The following is a 24182-nucleotide window of genomic DNA, read 5'->3' as shown; positions in this document are numbered from 1 at the left end:
AACCACGAACTAGCTGAGAAAATTTCAAAATAAAAATGCTGAATTTCTGTGTATGAATATTTCGATTATAGGTAAGTTACACATTCAGATTTATCAAAGTTTTTGGCATTTAAAAAGTGTATTACATATAAATATTAATTCAGTTATCTCTCTCTCTCCTAATCACAATATATATATATATATATATATATATATATATATATATATATATATATATATATATATATATATATATATATATATATATATATATTGTTTTGAACAATAAGGTTAATGAAAGGTTAACAAATTAAGTACATTTTTATTTGTTGCTTTAAAACAACGCTATTCATTATCTGAGGATTATACATGAAGAAGGTTATTATTATTATTATTATTATTATTATTATTATTTTAGCAATGCCCGGATTGACGGATGGTTTGTTGCAGTTTGTTTGTATGAAATTTTATATGACCCGATGCTGTTTGTTCATATATACTTAAGACTTACAATAATAATAATAATACTTTATACAATAGCAATTTTTGCGTTTACATCCATAAAACCCTACATTATAGTTCAAATATAACATTTCATAAAATTGTAAAAAATTACTTTTATGTATATGGGACCCACTGGTAATATTAATAGTTGTATAATATAATATTTTCTTATTTGAGTGGAGACGCTCGATTACGCCATGACGTGAGTCACGCTCCTCTGACGTGATGATGTAATGCGGCCTGGGTTAGAGAGGAGGAAGAAGAAAAATCAACAACAAGCCTGTTGGGTCAGTGATCGACAGCGTCTAGACCAGTAGTCAAAAACCAGTCTAATATCACTCCCGAAGGCAAGATGTCTTTGTTTGGGAAGTTGTTTGGTAGCAGTGGAAAAGGGGGCAAATCTCCAAGCCCCCAAGAGGCGATCCAGCGACTGCGAGAAACAGAAGAAATGTTGACGAAGAAACAAGAATTCCTTGAGAAGAAGATCGAGCAGGAGCTTGTGACGGCCAAGAGAAACGGAACGAAGAACAAAAGAGGTGAGTCACCTGGCATAGATCAGCTGGTGAACTCAGCTTAGGATGGCACTGTGGCTGTTACTGCTTCGTTAGTTTAGCGTTGTTTCATGCTGGTTTATTATACAAAGGAATATGTATATCTTGTAACTGAAATAATAATAATAATAGACTAATTAACAGGGCTAGACTTTTATAAAACACATGTGAACTGTCATGCAAAATGAGAAATGGAATGATCTAGAGGTATATTTTAGGACGATAATTTGCTTTGTAATTGTAATAACTTTTTTCAGGTCGCTTGGGCTAGACAGATAAAATGTTGTAGCCCTCCATCAGTTAACCTTTGACCTATCCTAGTATCCATGGTGATGATAAAACATTTCTGGAACAAAATAATGGAAATAATATACACAATTATCCACAGATGTTAAATTGCAAATGTATCCATACTGATAAATGTACTATCTGCAACACATCAATTAAAGATATTTAACTTTTTTTTGGATTGTCCTTTCTTTCTTTTTTTTTATTTTGGAGAGAAAATGTGTTAAAACCTTAAATTTAGAACACTTTATTTACAAAGGAAAAAAAATGAAATAAGAAAATTACTCCAATAATCTTTTAGTAATTTTAGCAAAATTGTACATTACAAGTAAAGAATAATTCTCATGTATTACCTTCTGTAACCGTGATAAGATATACTTTAAAACCCGTTTAACATAAAAAAATAAATAAAATTAATGCAGCTGTCCAAATATTAACTTTATTATTTGTAAGTTTTTTTTTTAATTACTATTCTTGTTGTTTTTCCTCTTCATTTGACCTTCTCTGAACTGTTAAATAATGCTCTCTACTTAAATACATTCTGTATTTGACTGTTATTACTGAGCTACTTACATAAAAAAGGACTAAAAACTGCCCATCTGTTCAAAACCTGGAGAATAAAAAAGAAAAAAAAACTTGTTTTAAACTCCTACTTTGGTTTCCATTAGTGTCACATTTTGGGTGTGGAAATATAATGATGTAAATGCAGTTACAATACGTATATTTATAAGTCTGTATTTTTTCTGTCCCATCGATGCTATTAGAGATGTCTAAATCCAGAGATAGCTCCATAAATAATTTCAGTGCAATATAAGGACCATTTTAAAGAGCCATCTAGGTTGTACGGCCTGTAATACAACTCCACATTTAAAGTCCCCAGAACATAGGTAATCAATAATTGATCTGATTAGCCTGTGAGGGCCGCTGGAACACGGTGGATGATGCCGATGGTTTGACTGCAACGAGTGTGGGACTGATGTTTTGTCATAGTTTACAATTCCAATGTCTTCATGGAAAAAGTGTTTAATTTGCATGACCTTTGCGTGACACCTTTGGAATGCCCCTTTTGAACGTGCACATGACGTAAGAGTCTGTTGAGGGTTTTATTGTATTGCAAACCTGCTAAATTAAGGTCCCATTCCATACATTGAACAAACACAGCTGCTGTTTCATCTTCTACAAATAAACTGACAACTCAAATCATTGTTTTGACAGTTTGTGAAATTCTAATCTGTAAAAAGCAAAAATGGAACGTTGTGTTTAGTATAATGACAGTTTATGGGTGATTCACACAAAGAGCATAGTCTGAATATTTTTTTTTCATTATGACATCTGTTTCAAATGTAATTTTCCAGCGTCATCCTGATTATATAAAAAAAAAAAGGATAAATAAAAGGCAACTTCTACGGTGACAATTTTATGTTTTTTGATGTTTTTTTTTAAAATAGATCTGAAATAAAATAAGTTACACTTTTTAAGTTAAGTTATTATTTATATAATTTCAAGTAATCAAAATGTTTTAAATGGGTTTTATTTGTATCTAACGATAATAACCCTGGTTATAAACACCTTTACAACTTAAATAATAATTTTTTTTTATTTTGAGAATGAGTATGGGCAGTTCTTTTTGGAAAAAAAGAAATGTTACATTAGAAACACATTGTAATGGTCCTAAAATAGGTTTACTGACTTAAAATATCATCCCTTTCACGTTTTTTTCTTGACTGGCTCTGCAGGATTCAGACTAGAAGAAAAGCATGTCTGTACAGATGTGCTTGTCATTAATTCATCATTATGCTGCCAACCACTTTCTCCCTACAACGCAACACTTTTTTTTTCTCTTTTTTTGCAGCTCACTTGCCTGATTAAGTTTGGTGAGTGTGCCTCATTTAGGAGTCCCTAACTCCGCACCACTGCTTCCCTGAGAAATATTAACAGTAGCAGACTTTACTTTCCATGGTAAAACCCTAACCAGATCTGTTGGGGATCGGAGACCTCACAATTTTAATTTAGCATTGAGAATCTACCACTGTGGGCTTTCCATCTTACCTTTACTGTATATTTATTTTCCATGCAAATACTTTCTTACCGAAGCGACTTGACAATAAAGTGCACAGACCACATTAACTGGGTGATAGTTGGTTTTATAATGCATGATGCTTACTGAGCTAAATCATAATTGAAATAAAAGGGGCTTCAAATTAAATAAATTGACCCATAATTACATAGTGTTTTCTTTAACTCTTTTAAATAAATCACACTTAATGCTATGCAATAGTTTTCTAGAGGGTTCCAAAATTCTCTTATTTTGCACTTTAATCGCTTTACCTTTCTTTCTGTTTGAAACAGCTGCATTGCAGGCACTGAAGCGTAAGAAGCGCTATGAGAAGCAGTTAGCTCAGATTGATGGCACTCTTTCTACTATCGAGTTCCAGCGGGAGGCGCTAGAGAACGCTCACACCAACACCGAGGTCATCAAGAATATGGGCTTCGCTGCCAAGGCCATGAAAGCTGCTCACGACAACATGTGAGGAGCTTCTCTTCTATTATCAGTCTTTTATTCCCTTTTTGGTTCGGCCTTAAATAAGATTTAAGATTACACTAAATAAGTTTAGTTTACCAGTGCAAGCTATTAGGATTTTGCATGGCACTCATGGCACTAAATTTGTACTTTCAGGGACATCGACAAAGTGGACGACCTCATGCAGGACATCACAGAACAGCAGGAGCTGGCGCAAGAAATTTCAGATGCAATTTCAAAGCCTGTCGGGTTTGGGGAGGAATTTGATGAGGTAAGATTAAAACAAGCAAACCCCACAGCCACGATCTGAGTTTTTGGGAGATTTGCATGTGCTTTAGAAAGGTGCCGTTTGCTCCCACTATTAACATCTAATTTGGGTGAACTGATCACAAGTGGACCGTACTGAATACTGGTTTAAATGGGTCTAGTTCATTTCTAAGGATTTTATCACATCGCATGTGTGTAAGAAAATGCTAATGCAACAAAATCAAAGATCCTCTTTCACATTAAGGACACAATATTTGTGCAAAAATCCCATTTTAAATCTGTCAGGTGCAAGCTTAATTATAGGTCGGATTTAAAAAAAAAAAAAAAGGTTTAGGCTGCATTTATTTGATCATAAATATAGTAAAAACAGTGATATTGTGAAATATTGTTACAATTAAAAATAACTTTTTGTATTTTTTCTATACGCTTGTGATGCAAAGCTGCATCATTACTTTTCAGTATCATCCTTCAGAAATCAGTCTAATATGCTGATGTGCTGCTCAAGAAACATAGCAGCTTAATATTTTTGTGGAAAACATTGCAACATGCAACCTTTTTATTCAGGATGCTTTAACATTTATTTGAAATAGAAATCTTTTGCAACATTATAAATGTCTTTGCTGGCTCTTTTGATCAATTTAATGCAGATTTGAAGAATAAAATTGTTTTGTTTTGTTTTTTCTTACAGAAGATACTGAGATGCATGTTAATACAAGTCATAAAGAGATGTTGTGTTGTTTCAGGATGAGCTGTTAGCTGAACTAGAGGAGCTGGAGCAGGAAGAGTTAGATAAGAACCTCCTGGAGATCGGAGACAACGTACCATTGCCAAATGTGCCCTCTACATCCTTACCTGCCAGACCAGGTACTAAACACACACACACACACACACACATTCACATACATGGTGTTTGGAAGTCTCCTGATATCTGTTTTTTAGTTTTAGTTCTAGTTTTTGGACATTTGGTATATAAAAAAATGTCACTTTAAAATTGGTGGTAAATTTCATGCATTGACTGAAACATAACATTTTAAATTAATAAATTATATTTTAGCCTATATGTATAATGCATTATAATTTAAGGTATTTATAACATAGATAGTAATGCATTATTTATTTTTATAAATAACTGTAACCAAAGTTAAAATGCATTATAATATGTAATTGTTTGTCATGCGTTTAGTGCATTATACTTTCTAAAGATGTAACAATGAATAGATAAATGTATTATAAATGTGGCTATAATTATTCATGAGATTTTTTCATTATAAAATAATGCATAATAAGTGCATTAAAACTACTTAAAGTGAAGTCTTATCATATTTCCTTATTAAACCTACTATAATAGATACAATATAACACATTGGAAAAATACATTTGACAGTTTATGTGATTTATTTGTTTTTGTTGTTGTTGAAATAGTTCATAAAGAACTAACTTCCTTAAGATTGAAAAACGTAACCTTTGTATTAGTAACAGGTACTTCACATGACACATGAAGTCATTTCTGGTCATTTTGGTCCTGCAACTCTCTTGTATTAAATGCAGCTCTTGAATGTCTTTCATAAATGCAGCAAAGAAGAAAGAAGAAGAGGATGAGGATGACATGAAAGACCTGGAGGCGTGGGCTGCCAATTAATGCTCCCCGAAACCCATACACACTATACAAGGCATAAACCTCACTCCAATACCTGTTACTAAAGGACCTGGAATGTTACAGTATGACGTCTTCATATTTAAACACACACACAAGAGGAAAACAAAAACATAAATAAAAAGACAAATCTCCTTCAGGTCAACACACTCATCTAAGCGAGTCTGAGATCTTGCCTCATTTCTCCTCATCTCTGGACTGTTTAAACACGACAAAAGGCTTGTTGTAGATCAGTGTTTGTGTGTTCATTACCTCTAAAAGTAGTCTTATATTTTCAAGCTTCCATCACAAGGAATCCTCTGCTTGATCTAAGAAACCAATACTCACAGAAACCCTCTGCACGAAGGGGAAAGTGTCATGTTTTTGGAGAGAACATGTGGTATATTACGAGTTCATTTGTTCGCAAGTTCTGTTAAAAGCACTGAAAGCCCCGTTTGATTCTGTGCATCGAGCGTTTCAGTGCAGGTGCTTCCCACGTCTAATATCCGTAGCGCCCACAGGACGTCCTAGATTAGCACTTAGACTTTATGAGTACAAGTCTTGCTTTCCGTTTCGGGACTGAGGTGGGCATGAAGTTTTGAGGATCCATCTGAAGTTTGAGTGCTGCTGCAACTGTAAGGCTTTTACTGTACACAGCGTCTCTCTCTAATGGCATCATGGTTTACAGTCTCCTGGCAGCATGGGATTCCTATATGGAATAGGTCTCTTTACTTGAGAAACGTATACTGTACTGTATTTGAGATATTTCAGAAATACCAGCGATTGATTCTAAGATATCTTTACACTAGAATTGGTTTCTTGAACCTGAGTGTTTATTAGGGAGAAAAGGGACAAGGTTTGTTGTAGATTTCAGATTGTTGTATTATATTTGAGATGTGAATGCATTCAAACAGATTTGTTCAGACAGGACAGACTGCACAGATTATTGTAATATCATGCTTTATTTTACAGAGGGCACTGTTATGATGTTCTAGCACAGTGGATTTATTCATTTTCCTCTCATGAGTCTATAAATAATTGTATTATTGAATATTGAGAGGTGAGAGAAGCACTAAACTTTAACTGTTTATTTATCGGAAAGTTTCATTCACAATATTTATTGTTTGACACTCTTCATTTATGTCCTTCTCTGCCTTTCAACCTTACACCTGCATTAAAGTTTTGCCAAATTAACAGCTCTTTGGAATTTTATTTGCGCAGTAGATATTCCTTCCATTGTTTGCCTAATTTTTCTTTCTTTTTTCACATCACATCATCACTGCTCACCTTGAAAATGAGTTTTTGTCTATTGAATATGAATTTGTAGAAACAGTGTCCAGGTAGGAGAATATTGCAGTCTTTCAGAGACATCAATAGAATTTGTTATGGCGCCATTCTGTTTCTTTATTGCAGGGCAAAGGAAAATTAAGGCTTTGAAGCAACATGCGGTGTGTAATAATGCAAACTGATTTGTACAGGATGTGAAAGACAAAGCTTTAATACATTTGTATGTTTTCATTATCTTGTAGGTGCTGGATTTATCATTGTTATATCATTATCGTTATAATCTCACTTATTACTGTTATTAAAATATTTTGACTGAGTTTCTATTGGTCCTGGTACATTACTTAAAAGAATTCAACTAAAATGAGGCTTCAGTACAGTAGATACATAAACACTTCCATGCAAAAGTTTGGGATCAGTACGATTTGTTAAAATATATTAATAAAACATTTATAAATTAATTCAAAGTGACAATAAAGAAATGTTGAACAGATTTCTATTTTAAATAAATTCTGAACTTTCTGTTCATAAAAGAAACCTGAAAAATATATCCGTTTCTACATTAAGCAGCACTGAAACAAAATATTTTTTAAAAATGGCTGTTTTAATTTATAATAATATTTCACAATATTATTGTTTTTACTGCATTTTAGGTCAAATAAATGCCTAAGCACTCTCACATTTTTTTTTCTTAATTGTATGATTCCAAACTTTTGAAATATGAAAACATTTAAACATTATTTCACAATACTACTGTATTTTTGAACAAATACATGTACTGCTGGAGAGCATGAGACTTCCAAAAGCATTAACAAATGACCCCAAACTAATAATCTACCTCAACATTTAAATTCAGATCAGCCAGTTGCACAATTTTGACCTTATACCATCCTTTAACCATTTAATAATTCTATGATTGACAGAGTGTTTGGTAAATATTTAAAAGATATGTAAATCTTCAGTCTTTCAGGTTTAATTTTCATCAGACAAACCAGACAATTTCAGTTATGGGGATAAACATGGGGCATATTTTCAGGACATTGAATGGACTTTACACAGGGGGCCCTAGTGTTATCCAAATAACCCAAAATAACCCGTTCAACTGAAACTGTTGTTAGTGGCTATGAATTATAGGGATTAAAAAAAAATATATATATATATATATATATATATATATATGTAATTTTAGTTAAGTAATTGTAAAACACAAAAACCTGTTGAAACTTGTATAAATCAAGATCTCTACATTCCAAATAATATTACACGCCTTAAACCACCGTGGATTCTCATTGGCTATCGTAAGAGCAAATTAACACGCCCACTATGGATTATTTAGAGCGATGAGGCGGGGCATATTTCGGCCAATGAGAAATGAGAGCCTGCGTGATCTCATGAATATTACAACAACCGGTTTGTACAACGCTTATATTCAAGTTCACATAACAAGTTTCCTCCTTCTTCTGCACTCACTCAGCTCCACAGCCGGGCTCAAGACCAACCCATATCAGGCTTACCTAACGACAACACAGCAAAATGTCAGAGAAACTTCCATTCAAAGTTGGTTAGTATACGTTTATTTGATTATTGACTTCGGGTAATGTTCGATGCTGTTCTGCACAAAATCACGCAATCATGTTTTTGCCGCCAGTGCTAATGAACTAATTCCACTCTAGTGGTTTCCAATAAGCTCTCTTACTGACTCTAGATAAAGCGTACGATTGTCTGCAAAAGGGTCCTGGGGTGTATTTTTGGTCGAGCATGGATTGTTGCAGATCTCGCTAGTGCTTATGTATCACATGGCAGTAGAGGCGTCATTGTCAGCGCTGCCTTGCACAAGGCGCAATATTTCAATCCCACCCCCATAAAATCACTGTTCGCGCACTTAATATCTTTAGTTTTTCATTATAGCCATTTTGTGCTTGCTCAGAAAGTATTTTATACGATTTTATCTCTAACACCTGTCAAACAAGCTAGCGTGGTCCCATTCGGAAGACATGAAAGAGAATGTTTGGAAGTTGTAGTTTTTGCGTGCTTTGTAGACAGAGATGTATAGTAACGAAGTAGAACTACTTCGCTACTGTACTTAAGTACTAAAAGGCGGTATCTGTACTTTTCTAGAGTATTATTTTTTTCTCCTACTTCCACTTTTACTTCGGTACATATTTTCGCTGAGTTTAATACTTTTACTCCGATATTTTTTTTATGTGCTGCATCGTTACTCGTTACAATTATAATAATGTTACGAATCATTACATTACAAACCACTGCCAGAACTGTAGATGGCAGGTTTGATGAAGCTGGCACATCATTGAGCGAATCAAGCGAGACTGCGCGTGCTGACTGAACTGCTGTGAAGAGAGAGATGAACACCGAGCCGAGCCAGATAATGACTCGTTCACGAGTCAAGAACAGGTTGCATCGGTTTTCGGATGACCAGTAACGTTAGTTCTTTCTGACAGTTCGATTCAATAAACCAGTTGAAGAAAACAGTTCACCGATTCTTTTGCACTCGACGCAATGGCGTCATTGGCGTTGACTGCACATGGGCTCATAACATTAACACAGAATCAGTTCAGAATCAATCACCAAAAGAAAACAGTTCGGTTCCAGACGCTCTGTGTGTCGGTTTGCTTCACGCTAAATCACACATGCGCAGTATCATCAGCTCCTCGGTTCACGAATCGGACGCGTCTGACAGAAACGGTTCTTGACTCGTGAACGAGTCATTATCTGGCTCGGCTCGGTGTTCATCTTCAGTTCTCTCTTCACATCAGTTCAGTCAGTGTACTGTTTGAGTCAATGAATTACTCCGGGATATTGGTTTGTTTTAACTCAGAGGGAGTGTCAGACACATTAAACAAGTTAACAGCTTAATTCATCTGTGGATTAATGCGTATTGGAGACGCGAACTGTTTAAAACGATTCAGTTCGATTTGGTGGACTGTTTCAAAAAGATCCGGTTACATCGAATGATTCGTTCGCGAACCAGATATCACAAACTGCTTTGTTTTTAACTGTCTTAAAACAGACACGGAAGAGAAGACAATGCTGAATAAAGTCATAGATTTTGCTATTTTTGGACCAAAATGTATTTTCGATGCTTCAAAAAATTCTAAATGACCCTCTGATGTCTTACGAGTTTGAAACAACATGAGGGTAAGTTATTAATGACATCATTTTGCAAATTGGGCTAACTAACCCTAGTAACCGTTTTGTGTTTACAAGAAGTTACAGTCAAAGGAATTGTGATTGTCCTTTAGGTTAATCATTTGAAATAGTAAAAACAATATGTTCAAACTTTTGACTACTTTCTTTAATAGCTACATAACACAATACTTCTACTTTTACTTTCAGTACTTGAGTAGTAAATTTTAAAATAGACTACTTGCAATACTTAAGTACAAAAAATGTTGAATACTTTAGTACTTCTACTTAAGTGTGGTGCTTAAAGAGCACTTCTACTTCTACTCAAGTCACTTTTTTGATAGAGCACTTGTACTTTTACTCAAGTATGGTTCTCTAGTACTTTATACATCTCTGTTTGTAGAATATCCATGTTATGAGATTTCCTGCACTGCTGGACAACATTTCCCATAATGCAGTAGTCAAACGCGCCGCCACTTTTCGTTGATCGTAGTCATTCATTTTTGCGAATCGGTTCTTTTGAACAGTTCATAAAAATATAATCTTTACGTAATCACGTGGACCCTGACACTTCAACTTTAAAGGAAACGTTTGAATGGGTTTTTAAATCGTGTTTTATTAATAGCTGTTATAGTATGCATCAACATATTCATTTAGAGCCTAAATGTGATTTGCATATACATTAAACAATATTAAACTAAATTTTTGACACTTAAAAAAAAAACAAACAAAAAAAAAAAAAAAAAAACACAGCTTTTCGTTTGCATGCTAATAAACGCCATAAAAGTCTTAAACATGTTTCCAATTTATATCAGTTAAACCCTTGGTTCACTCGAAGTGGGTTCGTGAATCATTTCAATCGATTGATTGAAAAGGTCCAGTTCAAATGAACGGTCCCTTCTGCTCGCGTTTGAACAAAAATGCATGTTAGGAGCTAAAACGGTGTACTTTGAGTTGCGACAGATTAAACACACTTAAGTTCATATCTTCACTGTTTTTACGTCGCATTTAGTCACACGTCAGCATGGTCGGGACTTGGCACCTGTCTCTCAGGCACTCTCAGCGTCTGTTGTTGTTTTTTTTTTAGCAAACTTCTCCGATGTTCTCCGTGCAGATAAGGCTACAGTAATTCAATAGTAAATCCATCTGGACTTAGCTCCCTAGTCTTAAGAGATCGGAGTTCAGTTTTTCAAAATCAGTTAATGAAATGTCAAAGTGCACCAGTATTGCACTCTTATGAGCACTCTTCTGAGAGAAGGGATTTCTTTTGGGTTGCCTACTGGTTGTTAAGTGTGCATCTGAAACCGAGCACCATCTCCTCAACCAGTTTAAAACATGTTAGGTATGTGGTTTTGGGTGTCAACTGTTGAATTCCTATTCTAGATGTCCATATATGAGACTGACACTTTAAAGACCACTTAAACTTTCATGTTATAATGGGATTTGTTGTTACTATGTAACTGCTTTCAAATGCATTAGTGAAAGTTTACATAAGCCGTACAAGTTTGACTATTTAATTTAATCATTCTTTTTAGTTTCCTGAATTTAGCATTTGTTTTTATGCTTAATCTGTTGTCGTTTTCTCTGTCCAGCTGATATCAGCCTGGCTGAGTGGGGACGTAAAGCCATCGACATAGCTGAGAATGAGATGCCGGGTCTGATGAAGATGAGGGAGCTCTACGGTCAGACCAAACCGCTGAAGGGCGCTCGCATCGCAGGCTGCTTGCACATGACTCTACAGACTGCTGTGCTCATTGAAACCCTGACCGCTCTCGGAGCAGAGGTGAGGATGCAAAGGCAATCCATTAAAGTTATTTCTCCAAAAGAAAAAAAAAAATGAATATGAAGTGTCGGTATGGAAAATAACTGCATTAGCATTCTTTGAAATGTCATCTTGTAGCTGCTTTAAAATTCTTCTTTCAAGTAAACAGTGACACCATTTTTCAGTTTGGAGCAAAATGTTTCTTTAAAACCATTAAAAGTAAGGTTTTAAAATGTTAAATTCAACAATTACTGCATGTGTAGTATTTCTTTGCTGCTTGTGATGTCGCTATATGGTTTTCTTTTTATTGTTGCAATAAATTGAAACTTTCCTTCAGTAAGGATGCATTAAATCGATCGAAAGTGATCGTAAAGTCATTTGTAATGTTGCAAAATATATCTGTTTTTTACTTTCTATTCATCAAGGACCCTGAGAAAAAGAAATGGTTTTTCGGGGGGAGTAAATATGAAGGGGCACAACTGTTTTCAACATTGATAATCATAAGAAGTGTTTCTGGTTCAACAGATCAGCAAATTAGAATGATTTCTGAACGATAATGTAAGACTGGAGTAATGATGCTGGAAATTCAGCTTTTCTATCACAAGAATAAATTGTATCTTAATTAGTGCTGTAAAATGATTAATCACATCAAAATAAGTTTTTGTTTCCATAAATGTATGTGTGTATATTATGTATATCTAAATGCACTCATGCATGTATATTTAAGAAAACTGTTACATTTATATATTAAATATAAAAGCCACAGTACTTTGTTTGCAAAGAGACCGTATAGTTTCTTCACCTTTTTCTTGCTCTTAGATGCCTGAACCTGATACCTGACTGAAATGCATTGCTCTTCTTATCCCCTATTTCCTCTGGAACTTCCCGGCCCAAGGCCATATTTTATCTGAGAAGTTATGAAGCTGATGTATGAAGTCTGTGCACATGTGTCACATGCTCTCATTCCTTCTCCTTGATCTGTGTGTGCTCCAGGTCCAGTGGTCCAGCTGTAACATCTTCTCCACCCAGGATCATGCAGCAGCAGCCATTGCTAAAACTGGCGTTCCAGGTAACAGGTGTTGGTGTGCTGGACTGAATGCCCACTGTTTGCTCTAAAGCTGTGTAATCAAATCTAGATAAGGAGAACATCCAGCTTAAAGCATGTGCTCCATGCAGGGTAAACCTAGATTCAGCACAAATGGGTTTAATCTTTAGATTTGACTCAACATGTTTGAAGGACTAACATGCAAGAGCACGCAGGTAAAGAGAACTCTATGAACGTCATCATTACAGCTTTCCCATGCCATTTTTAAGCACTAAAACCTTTATTTAATGGATACAAGCTAAATGATTTTTAGTCCAGTTTTACATGTAAAATGCCTATTTTAAGTCTCTTCTCAGGCAACTTGCAGTGCTCCCGAAAGCATAAAAATACACCGGTATTATATTACAGTAATACACACAAAGGGTGAAATAGTCTGGTTTTTTAGATTAAATTGTTTAATAGTACTTTTGAGTATAGAATGAACAATACATATGTTCTTGGATCTTGTTTTTGTTTATCTCTGATCCCAGTGCATTATGAGATTGCCTCTCCACAAAGGATAAGCCTAAATACAGAGCTGGCTAAGAACTTGGCCTTAAGAAGGTGTTTAAGTTAGCAGCATAATTATGCTGAAAGCGTTTGTTATTGGGAGCATGACTATGATTCATTAAAATGCTGCTTACTTGCTCACTAGGTTGTGGAATAGTCATATATTAGTTATTAGTTCAATTTGAATGTTAGATTAATAGTTCAGACATTTTATACATTGGGTTATTGAGACTAAATTGCAGAAACAGCTTATATGTTTGAATTTAGTTTTATTGCAGACTTGTATTGATTAACCAAAATATTCAAATATTTATTAACGGCATGGTATTATCTGATATCTCAGTGACCGTAGCATGAATAACATTCACAAACATTTGATGTCAGTATTATATATATATATATATATATATATATATATATATATATATATATATATATATATATATATATATATATATATATTTTTTTTTTTAAAAGTCTAATGCTTACCAAGGCTGTAAATATTTTATTTAAAAATAAATCTGTAATATTTAGAAAAATATTATTTCAATATAAAATAGATTTTAAACAATTTATTCCTGTGATGGTAAAGCTGAATTTTCAGCATCATTACTCCAGTCTTGGAGTAAGGAACATTTCTTATGTAATTCTTATCATATTATTAGTGTTGGAAACAGTTTAACATAAAAAAAAAAAAATAATCAGTTTGACTGAAGGTTTGAATAGACGTTTCAAAAGAACCGAATTTATTTGATTAAATAATAAATCTTTCACTGTCACTTGTTTAATTTAATGTATCCTTGCAGAATAAAAGTATAAATATCATTGAAAAACAATTATTGACCCCAGACTTTTGGACTTGAATGGGTGACTTTGCATTAATCCATACTTTTCTATTGTTGGAAGTAATATAGTTTTATAGAATTTCATGTTTACCTATTTAGTTTTCTCTATTTCGGTTTAGTTTAATTTCTATTAGTTCTCATGCATTAGTCTTTTGTTGATTTTGATTGCTTTCATGGTCCTCATTTGTAAGTAGCTTAGGATGAAAGTGTCTGCCAAATGACTAAATGTAATTTAGATTGATGACAGTAGGTGGTTGTTACTTGCATCCAATGCTTATGTTACAGCGTTTCTCAACTAACTCTTACACCAGCTAGAAAATAATGCCTCATGAAATCTATCAAACATATTTAGAGCTTGCTGTGGTTTGGAAAAGAGCAGATTTTCAGCTTTTGAAAACATTGTCCACTTTGCACCTTATTTTGGCAAAAAAGCATTTACTTGTAACTTCTTGCATTTACATTTATTAATGTAAAATAACGTTATGTTTATTTTTATGTGAGGCAGGTAAATATAAGATAAACGTGACTTTGAAAATAACCACTTAAACTTCGTGAGCCCAGTGACCAGTTCATCCTTTTCGGTAATATTTGCAGCAGCTAGCTACACCGTTATATCCATGTCTAAGGTGCTGTGTGTGCTGTTTTCTAGTGTATGCCTGGAAGGGAGAGACCGATGAAGAGTATGTGTGGTGCATAGAGCAGACCATCTACTTCAAGGACGGTCAACCTCTCAACATGATCCTGGACGACGGTGGAGACCTGACCAATCTGGTGCACCAGAAATACCCCAAACTGCTTGCAGGTATGATGTTTCTTCTGTCACCTCCTCACCCTCTTCCTCGACAGCCAGAGGTCATGGAGAGTCATACAGACTACTCGTATAAGTACAGTTTCATTTCATTGCCCCAAAGACTATCACTGTATGGATTTTAATGGCTAGTAATAACCGTAAAAGTGATTAAAACTGTGCATGTACATAAAAACTCTCAAATGAATGCACTAAAATATATTGTGTAAATCGAGATCACATGAAGCACAAGCTGATATGTACCCTTTTTGGGTTTTTTTTTTTTTATGCACAAATAAATGTGAGCACAGTGCACTTATACACCCTGGCTCCATCACTGCTTCTGGCCTGCTTATGCTTATAGTTTAGTTTTACTGTACAGTTGTTTAATGGCCACTAGATGGCAGACCTATGCGCGATCTAGCTGTTCCCTTTTTGATTAAGCAAGGAAAGTATGCATTAAAGCATAATATTAGCAGTCTTCTAAAACATAGATTCATAGATTGTGATAGTTACCCTAGAGGGGAAAAGGGCAAGTATCTGCTGTTGTATTTGACAGAGAGTAGAAATCATGTGGTGTTAGTTTTCGGCTATAAATGTTGTCAAATTTTAATAGGTCAAATTTACGAGGCTATTCTTTTTGACCTCTGACCTTTTGGGAGGGTTAAGAATCTGGTCTAGTAACACAAAGGCCAGCTCTCTGATTCTACGCTGTGGCCTGTGAACTGAAGAACTGTTAACATAATGCTTTTAAACAACGTTTCTAACAGAGTGGCTCATGGATTCCTCCTCATGTGACTCTGAAGACTGGAGAAATGATGCTGAAAATTCAGCTGTGCATTACATTAATAAATTACATTTTAAAATACAAAAAAAATAGAAAATGCTCATTTGAAAGTGTAATGATATTTCATTAAAATAAACAGTATTAGTGTTTTTACTGTATAAGGTGCGAGTAAATCTTAACAAAATGTTGATTTCATGATTTCAGACTTTTGAATGTAGAGGTAAACTTTTAAATATGAAAACTGCATGATGGCAGTGTAATGAAGTAATAAACCCTACAAGACCCCCTACTATTGTGGGCGAACGTAGACCAATTACAGTCCATAATTTATATACTTATTTATAACGGACCATGAAGAGATGCAAAATTAAGCAATGGGAAAATGTTTTTCTATGATTTTATAGTTTGTTATTATTATTATTTTATATATATATATATATATATATATATATATATATATATATATATATATATATATATATATATATATATATATATATAATTTTTTTTTTTTTTTTTAAGCATGTTTTATTAAATGTAAAATGTTTTTTAATTGCGTTTAGTATTCTTTAGCATTGGGAGTGTGATATAACAGAATTAAAAATGTATTCAGTCATCATAAATGACTAGAGAAGTCATATAACATTTAGTAAAATGTACCGGTCAGGAATAAAATGGATTAGACAATTTATTGATTTTTGTTTCATTTTAATGTTTACTAACATTATTACTTAAAGTACTGCCTCTGACATGTAAGCTAAACAATAAAAGTTAAACTTTCATTCACATCTTTGCTTTTACTGTGTCCAGTTTTAGCATTGACCAGAATGTGTTTTCTATTTAACATAATGGCTTGTATTTTAATATATATATATTTTTTTTCATTTCATATGCACGGGAGATGGCAAACATCACACAGCATCAAACGTAATAACTTAATAGCCAGTTTCTCTGTGAAACCGCACAAAAATGAAGACCTGCAGTGACTTTCTCCTCGTATTTTCATTTCGTGTGGTTTAACACCAGAAGTGTTTCCACATGGAGTTATGATCATACTTTTGGCTTCCAAGATATAGTATATTTTCCACTAAAGCTAAAGTTGTCACAGGATGTTTGACAGTCACTGATCTTTCCCTGAGTAGATGCTTGTAATGTCTTGATTTGATTCGGTCATCAGTCACACCAGTGAGGGTCAAGCTAATCTATGCAAAAATCGAATTTGTCTGCCTACTAGTAAGACAGATGCATTGAGCAGGATTCTCTGGGCCTTTAACATTTGCAGAATTGTGATTTCTCTCTCAGGAATCAAGGGCATCTCTGAGGAGACCACCACAGGAGTCCACAACCTCTACAAGATGTTGAAGAAAGGGGAACTGAAAGTTCCTGCCATCAATGTCAATGACTCTGTTACCAAGGTAAACTTCTTATTTCCAGCATATAATACCATTACATGTTGTTCGCTGTCATCATTAGATGGTCTGTTTCGTTCACCCTTGTTAACAAATGCATGATTCTAATATTATAAGGCTGTTGTAAATAAAAGTATTGATTTGAGAACAACTTATTCTCCCCTTCAGAGTAAATTTGATAACCTGTACGGCTGCCGCGAGTCTTTGATTGACGGCATCAAGCGCGCCACAGATGTGATGATTGCTGGGAAGGTGGCAGTGGTGGCTGGGTACGGTGACGTCGGGAAGGGCTGCGTCCAGGCCCTGCGAGGGTTCGGTGCTAGAGTCATCGTCACAGAGATCGATCCCATCAATGCTCTGCAGGCGGCTATGGAGGGTATGTTAGTGTGTGTTCCTTTCCTTCTCGGCAAAGATCAGACGCCCATATTAAATGCAAATAAAGTGTCTATTTTTGTTTCAGATAGCTTTTGTGAAAATAAAATGTAAAAATATGAGAATAATCATAATTCATCATTCAGTTTAACTCCTATATTGATGTAAAAACAAAACATACTTATTCTGACCCATGCTTATTAAAATATATAAAGGTTTCTATTGATTTGTGTGTGTCTGATTGCCTTGCCTTTGGCTCTTGTTACTCAGGCTATGAGGTGACCACCATGGACGAGGCCTGCAAAGAAGGAAACATCTTTGTGACAACCACTGGCTGTGAGGACATTATCCTTGGCAGGTTAGTAATGCATTAATCAAACATGAACCAACTAACAGATGTCAAGCTAGAATGTGTGGTACTGCATTTTGTGTCCCCCTTGAGAACTGGGAATATTCTATTTCCGATTTCAATTCCGGTTTTGTAATGATACTTTTAGTTGTTTTAAGATGGACCAGATGGAAAATATTTCAAGAACAAATCTTGTAGCAATTTCAGCAGCTTTTTGCCCAATGACGAGGTCACATTTGCTCTCAACAGGGAAGTAATAAATCCAATATTATTTACGGTATAAAAGGTTATTACTCAATCAAATTTACTGCATCTAGCGACATTTATGTCTTTATCTGGCCTTAGTCTCTCAGGCTTAGTTTGTCTCCTGCTATGAAATGCCTACTTTTCATGATCCGGTCAAATCTACATGTATGAAATCAAGTTTATCTATCTATCTTATCAATCTATTTGCATATATTTGTGTTGTCAAACAATTAATCTCATCCAAAATAAATTTTTCATAATGTGTGTGTGCTGTGTATGTGTATATATAAATACACACACACACACACACACACACACAGATATTTTAAAATTATTTATGTATATATTTATTCATATTAATTTATATTATAAATATATAAACAACATTTTTCTGTAATATATACATGCATGTCTGTATTTATATATACATAATAAATATAAACTGTACACACACATTATGTAAGCAAAATCTTTTTTGATGAGATGAATCGCTTGGAAGCATTAAATTATATATATAATAATATTTTAGTGCTTCCAAGCGATTCATCTCATCCATAAATATTTGTATGTATGTATTTGATGCATAATAATTGAAATGATAATGATGCTTTTTTTACTAATTACTTCTGTTCAGATGTTTTTTCTTTCTTGTTTTATTTAAAATATAATTTATTCTTCTAGTTGCAAGTGTTATGATTCTACAGAAATAGTTCTAATATGCTGATTGGCGACATTAATAATTTCTTATTGTCATATACATATTTATAACTCGAACATGCACATTATAAGTTGAAAACGTTGCTTTTTATCATTGTAATGCACCCTTATTAATTTCCGTTAAAAAACAAACAAGTAGTGTATTCATATTTTATATTACACCTTCAGGGTGTTCGCACTCCAGCATTCAAACAGCTTAACACATCTGACAGCTTTGCTAAAAAAAAAAAAAAAACGTAAAAAAACCTGAATTGAATTCTCACACTGTACGCCAACTGCATATGAGCATGTCATCCGGCACAGCGTGAAAGTTAGTCAACAATGAATCCTTTCAACATGAAGTGAAGTGGGGTTTCTGTTCGGAACAGGCAGGGAGATTCATGTGTGGTGGAAGGACCCCTAGGCCTGCGATCAAACACACACAGCCTGAGATCTGGCTTGAGCCCGCTACATGCAGCGCTCGCTGGAGTTTCGTGTGTGTATGTGCGCAGGGTTAGAGGCGGAGGTGAGCGGGCTGATGGGGTGTGGGCCTCTGTGATAAATGGCCGGGATGAGGACACGCAGGGGCCAGTGGAGCACAGCTGCTGTTTGGGATTATCTACAGATGTGAGAACTGTCTTAGATTCTCTGGAAGATTTCAGAGCTGATGGGACATGTTTAAAGGCTGGCAATCTGCATGTGTCTGTCTGGCACCAGTTAAGCAAATGCAGTCCAGAAATGGTTGAGGTGAAATATTTTGAACCTACATTTTTGCTTCAGCCTTGATTGCTTAGAAACATAATTGCCCACCTCTCCTCAAAAAGCCGCATGATTTGAGGCATCATTCGTTGGCTGAAGAATAAAAGATGCAGGACGAGTTACTTGTCAAATGTAATATTACGGTTGGTGGTTTGTATAAAATGGAAAGGAAAACATCACAAATGTATTTAATGTTGGTACCACATGGTTGAGCGTTGTTTTAGATTATTGTTCTTGTAGTGGATTTGTTTCGCCTTTTACTTGTGAAAAGGCCTTTGAAATCTTGAAATGCTTTGACTAGAAATGTTGCTCGTCTTTGTCATTTGCTCTATCAGGTAGTATAAACATCATGTTTTTTTTTTCCTCTCTCTCACAGACACTTTGAGCAGATGAAGGACGACTCCATAGTCTGCAACATTGGCCACTTTGACTGTGAGATTGACATGAAGTGGCTCAATGAACATGCAGCGGAGAAAATTAACATCAAACCTCAGGTATGAGATTAATGACTTCAGTGTTGTTGTTTTTTTTAATTATTTTTTTTTTTTTTACACTACACTTTATTTTAAGGTGTTCCTATTACAGTGTATGTATACATTTAAGTACTGATTAATATTAATTAACTACATTTACTTACTACTTTATGATTATGGTTTGATTTAGGGTTACTTGCATGTAATTATTGTTAACATAATAGGTGTTACCAAATTATAAATACTGAAATTATATTTTAATAATATTTTAATAATTTAGTAATTATTTTAAAAGAAAGATCAAAGATTAAAGTTTTTACTTTTCAATAAATGGTTTTGCATTTTATTTGTGACCCTGGAGCACATTACCATTCATAAGGGTACTGTTTTTTTTTTTTTATAGAATTGTACATAGAATACATTATCTGAAAGCTAAATAAATAAATTTTCAATTGAAGTATGGTTTGTTAGAATCTGACAATATTTGGCTGAGATACAGCTATTTGAAAATCTGAGGGTGAAGGAAAAAACTAACGGCCTGCTTTCTTCTGACCCATGATGTTTAACTGTGATCTGACTTTGACTAACTCTGCACTCTTTTATTCAGGTTGACCGTTACCGCATGAAAAGCGGCCGTCACATCATTGTTTTGGCTGAGGGGCGTCTGGTGAACCTGGGCTGTGCCATGGGCCATCCGAGCTTTGTGATGAGCAACTCATTCACCAACCAGGTCCTTGCCCAGATTGAGCTGTGGACCAACACCAGCAAATACCCACTGGGTGTTTACTTCCTGCCAAAGAAGGTACAGTAGCTTCATGTAAACTTTTATTGCAGATACAGGTGCTATCATTAATATGCACATTATCTATGAATCTTTTCTGATGTAAAAGGTCTCCAAGCTTCTTTCAAAACAAGATTCAGCTGTTTTGCATGCAAATCGAAGAAGCGAAGCTTAACAGATGGTTATCAGAATATATGGGATGTATATGTTTCACTCATTTTGTGTTTTTTGCACGTGTAGCTGGATGAGGAAGTGGCTGCCGCACACTTGGACAAGCTGGGCGTCAAACTGACTAAACTGACAGAGAAGCAAGCCAAATATTTGGGTCTGCCGCGCGAAGGTCCTTTCAAAGCGGATCACTACCGCTACTAAGTAGCTTTGACCAATTGCAGCTTCAGCTGTGGATGAGGACAGACTTCAGGGTCATTGGCAGTTGTGCCAGTTACCTTCACGGCTATAATAGTGTTTAATCATTTCACACTCATAACGAGTGCCTGCGAGCTCTCACCAACGCCTTTTTGCATTGATATCAAGTTGTCTTGTTTGCATTCCCTGTTATATCATACGGTTATGTTAAAAAACAACACACAAAATTCTTCCATTTGGACAGTTATTTGATGCCCCCTCAATAAATGAACATGCTGGGACAGTTTGGTTTTCTCCATGTCTTTCTTTGAAGTCTTTCCAGTCCGTCAGGTAACTAGAATTGAGTGAGGCTTGCCTGTTTTGGCCATGCATACTTTTGGGAAAAAAAAAAAAGTGTAATTTCTCTGTAAAAAGGATGTGAGTTTGAGCGGTCTGGGTAGCTTGTCCTGTTTTATTACACCCATTCAAGAAGACCTGATGAAATAAATGTTCATTTCAGCACATCATTAAGAGACTGGTTCTCAACTGGTCAGATCCTGAAAAATGAGTAGTGATTTATCAATATTGCTATTGCTCATACCTGAGCTTTAGGATTTGAAGCCCACGTATTATGCTTGAGTTGTTTTGTCACAGACTTGAATGATTGATCGAAGGAATATAATTGATGAAACTTGAGATCTTGCAGAGATTTGAGGGAGGGTGTTTTTCATTCATTGAAATAAAGCTACCATAAAATGTTACATGGAAAAACCTTGAAACTTGCTTAAGTTGAACTAAAAAAAATTATAATAGACTGAACTAGACTAATTAAAATTAAATCGAAAAAACATGCACACAAAACAACTAAAAACTCTAAATGTATATAATTAAAGCTACTAAAACTACTAAAATTCCTAATAATATGAATAAATACTGTAATTGTTTATAAATTCTAAAATAATACTGGTAGTCAAAAGACAACATCCTAAAGACAATTTATGTGGGTTATGCAAAGACAAACTACTCATTCACTTTAGTAAATGTAAACTCATCTTATGGACAAAAGGATTCCTGTAGTCTCTCAGACGACACGCCCACAGACCGTTGGCTAAACGTCTGACGCATATGGGACACAAAAGTGGAAACACTTCAGAAGTGTCGAAGTCGTCATCGGATTAGTTAAATTATACAGGATTTCTGAGAGACGTGTGTGTCGGGTTCTGTAACGTTCCACCTGAAAACAAAATACTGTGGCACCAAACCCCTTCACAAAAGAAAGCCATCGTGTTTTACAACTGTGACGACGAGCACTTTTCAGGATCAACTAAATGCCGGATATTCAAAAGTATGTCAAAAATTTAAAGTTCGCGGCACAGAATCTTTAAAATTAGTCCTAGAGTTTTACTCACCACTCTGTGACATTTCCGTGCCCCCTGAAACGTGCACTGAACGAAAAAAACTGTGATTGGTTGTTTGACATCTCAGTCAATTGGGCGTGGCCAATGAAAGCTGCCATGAATTCCAGACCCTCAAGCCTTCAGTCTGAAGGTCTTGTATGGAATTACATTTGGTTCAATAAAAATGAACGAAACCTTATAAAACTGAACGTAACTGAGTGGCGTCTGAACTTCCCAGTCAGAGAGCACCTGTCCATCAAAAGCTCACTATCCAATCAGAGTAGATCACTGTTAATGCTGCCCCCATGAGAAGTTTGTGTCACACCAAGCCAAAAACCATAGACAGTAAAAGAAATGGACACAGCGACCCAATTGGATTCAACGGAGAAAAATTAAGTCAATTAGAAGCACGCACTTCCTGGGGGTCGGGTGTACTTTGCAGACTCAAACTGAGCGTGATGACGTAGGTGTCACGTGAGCAACCTGTAAATCCTCTAATCGCTGTGCCAAGAGAAATCTGAATCACCCACCGAATCTTGCAGAGAAGGCGAGAGTAAACAGGAGCAAATTTTGGTACTTGATTAATTATCTCCCTTGACTTCATGCCTCCACGTTCCCCCGATAGCCTCATAGACAGTAAAAGATTGCCTGCGAGCTTCTCCTCCTGTCCATACGATAATTTCTCTAATGTGCGACAGAGAGTCGCTGGTTATGACGCAATCGTTAGCCTATTTTTTTTTTAACTGTTTCTATGGGACCATAACGTAAGATACAAGGTAATGGAGCCTTTTATACATTTTTGTGTTTCTTTAGAAATAATTAATGGACAAATGGAGTCTTTAAATGCCTCCAGATTGAAAGTTATTCCCTGGCAAAGTGACGCCAAAATGAATGGGAGTCAATGGAATGCTAACAGCAGGCGGGGGTCCGCTAGATAGTTTTTCTTATTTTGTAATGGCATATTTTTGATAGTTTCTGACAAAAGTTACGTTTAGTTTTATAAAGTTTCGTTCATTTTTATTGAAGCAAATGTAATTCCATAGTCTTGCTACATGAGACAAGGATTCATATAGTCAGCCATTTATTTAGAAAAAAGGGGGGCGAGGTTGAATATGCACTTTTTTCCTGTTTCTCTTAATTTTGAAAAGTAATAGTTTCTTAAAATGTTATTTCAGGTCATCTTGGCAACCTGAAGTCATTCTTGTGGCTGTTTAAAAATAATAATAATAAATATAGCTGCAAGCAGCAATTACGGGGCCAAGCACTCCAGCTGCAAATTTAGGAGCTAAGCATGGCATGGAGGACCACACCAAATGCAACAATGAGCAATTAAACCAATTTTAGGAATATTGTAATTGAAATAGCTGAAAAGCCACTAGTAATAAGATTAAATGGCCTATCACGTTTGA

General features: G+C 35.1%; 2 protein-coding genes across 2 annotated transcripts; both read left to right on the top strand.

Annotated features, from left to right (window-relative positions):
- Window positions 1–690: 690 nt before the first annotated feature.
- LOC113105092 (charged multivesicular body protein 4b) lies at window positions 691–7348 on the top strand. Its single transcript, XM_026266207.1, has 5 exons — window positions 691–1019; window positions 3672–3849; window positions 4000–4114; window positions 4854–4974; window positions 5685–7348. Exons 1-5 carry the CDS (start codon window positions 836–838, stop codon window positions 5747–5749), a joined length of 663 nt encoding a protein of 220 aa, XP_026121992.1. The 5' UTR covers window positions 691–835; the 3' UTR covers window positions 5750–7348.
- A 1082-nt stretch (window positions 7349–8430) lies between these two features.
- Window positions 8431–21683, top strand: LOC113105091 (adenosylhomocysteinase B). The gene is made up of 10 exons (XM_026266206.1): window positions 8431–8588; window positions 11764–11954; window positions 12927–13002; window positions 15022–15174; window positions 17249–17361; window positions 17524–17731; window positions 17998–18085; window positions 20154–20271; window positions 20858–21052; window positions 21272–21683. Exons 1-10 carry the CDS (start codon window positions 8561–8563, stop codon window positions 21401–21403), a joined length of 1302 nt encoding a protein of 433 aa, XP_026121991.1. The 5' UTR covers window positions 8431–8560; the 3' UTR covers window positions 21404–21683.
- Window positions 21684–24182: the final 2499 nt, after the last annotated feature.

Source organism: Carassius auratus, chromosome 6, assembly GCF_003368295.1.
Source record: "Carassius auratus strain Wakin chromosome 6, ASM336829v1, whole genome shotgun sequence".
In the NCBI taxonomy this organism is placed as follows: domain Eukaryota; kingdom Metazoa; phylum Chordata; class Actinopteri; order Cypriniformes; family Cyprinidae; genus Carassius; species Carassius auratus.
This window is presented reverse-complemented; position numbering and strand designations above follow the sequence as displayed.

Excerpts from the sequence above, each read along its gene's own strand:
- LOC113105091 (XM_026266206.1), top strand. The coding sequence starts at position 8,561 with ATGTCAGAGAAACTTCCATTCAAAGTTG. Across the intron at positions 13,003-15,021 it reads TGCTAAAACTGGCGTTCCAG|TGTATGCCTGGAAGGGAGAG; the intron begins GTAACAGGTGTT and ends GCTGTTTTCTAG. Across the intron at positions 15,175-17,248 it reads ATACCCCAAACTGCTTGCAG|GAATCAAGGGCATCTCTGAG; the intron begins GTATGATGTTTC and ends TTTCTCTCTCAG.
- LOC113105092 (XM_026266207.1), top strand. The coding sequence starts at position 836 with ATGTCTTTGTTTGGGAAGTTGTTTGGTAGCAGTGGAAAAGGGGGCAAA. Across the intron at positions 3,850-3,999 it reads AAAGCTGCTCACGACAACAT|GGACATCGACAAAGTGGACG; the intron begins GTGAGGAGCTTC and ends TTGTACTTTCAG. Across the intron at positions 4,115-4,853 it reads TTGGGGAGGAATTTGATGAG|GATGAGCTGTTAGCTGAACT; the intron begins GTAAGATTAAAA and ends GTGTTGTTTCAG.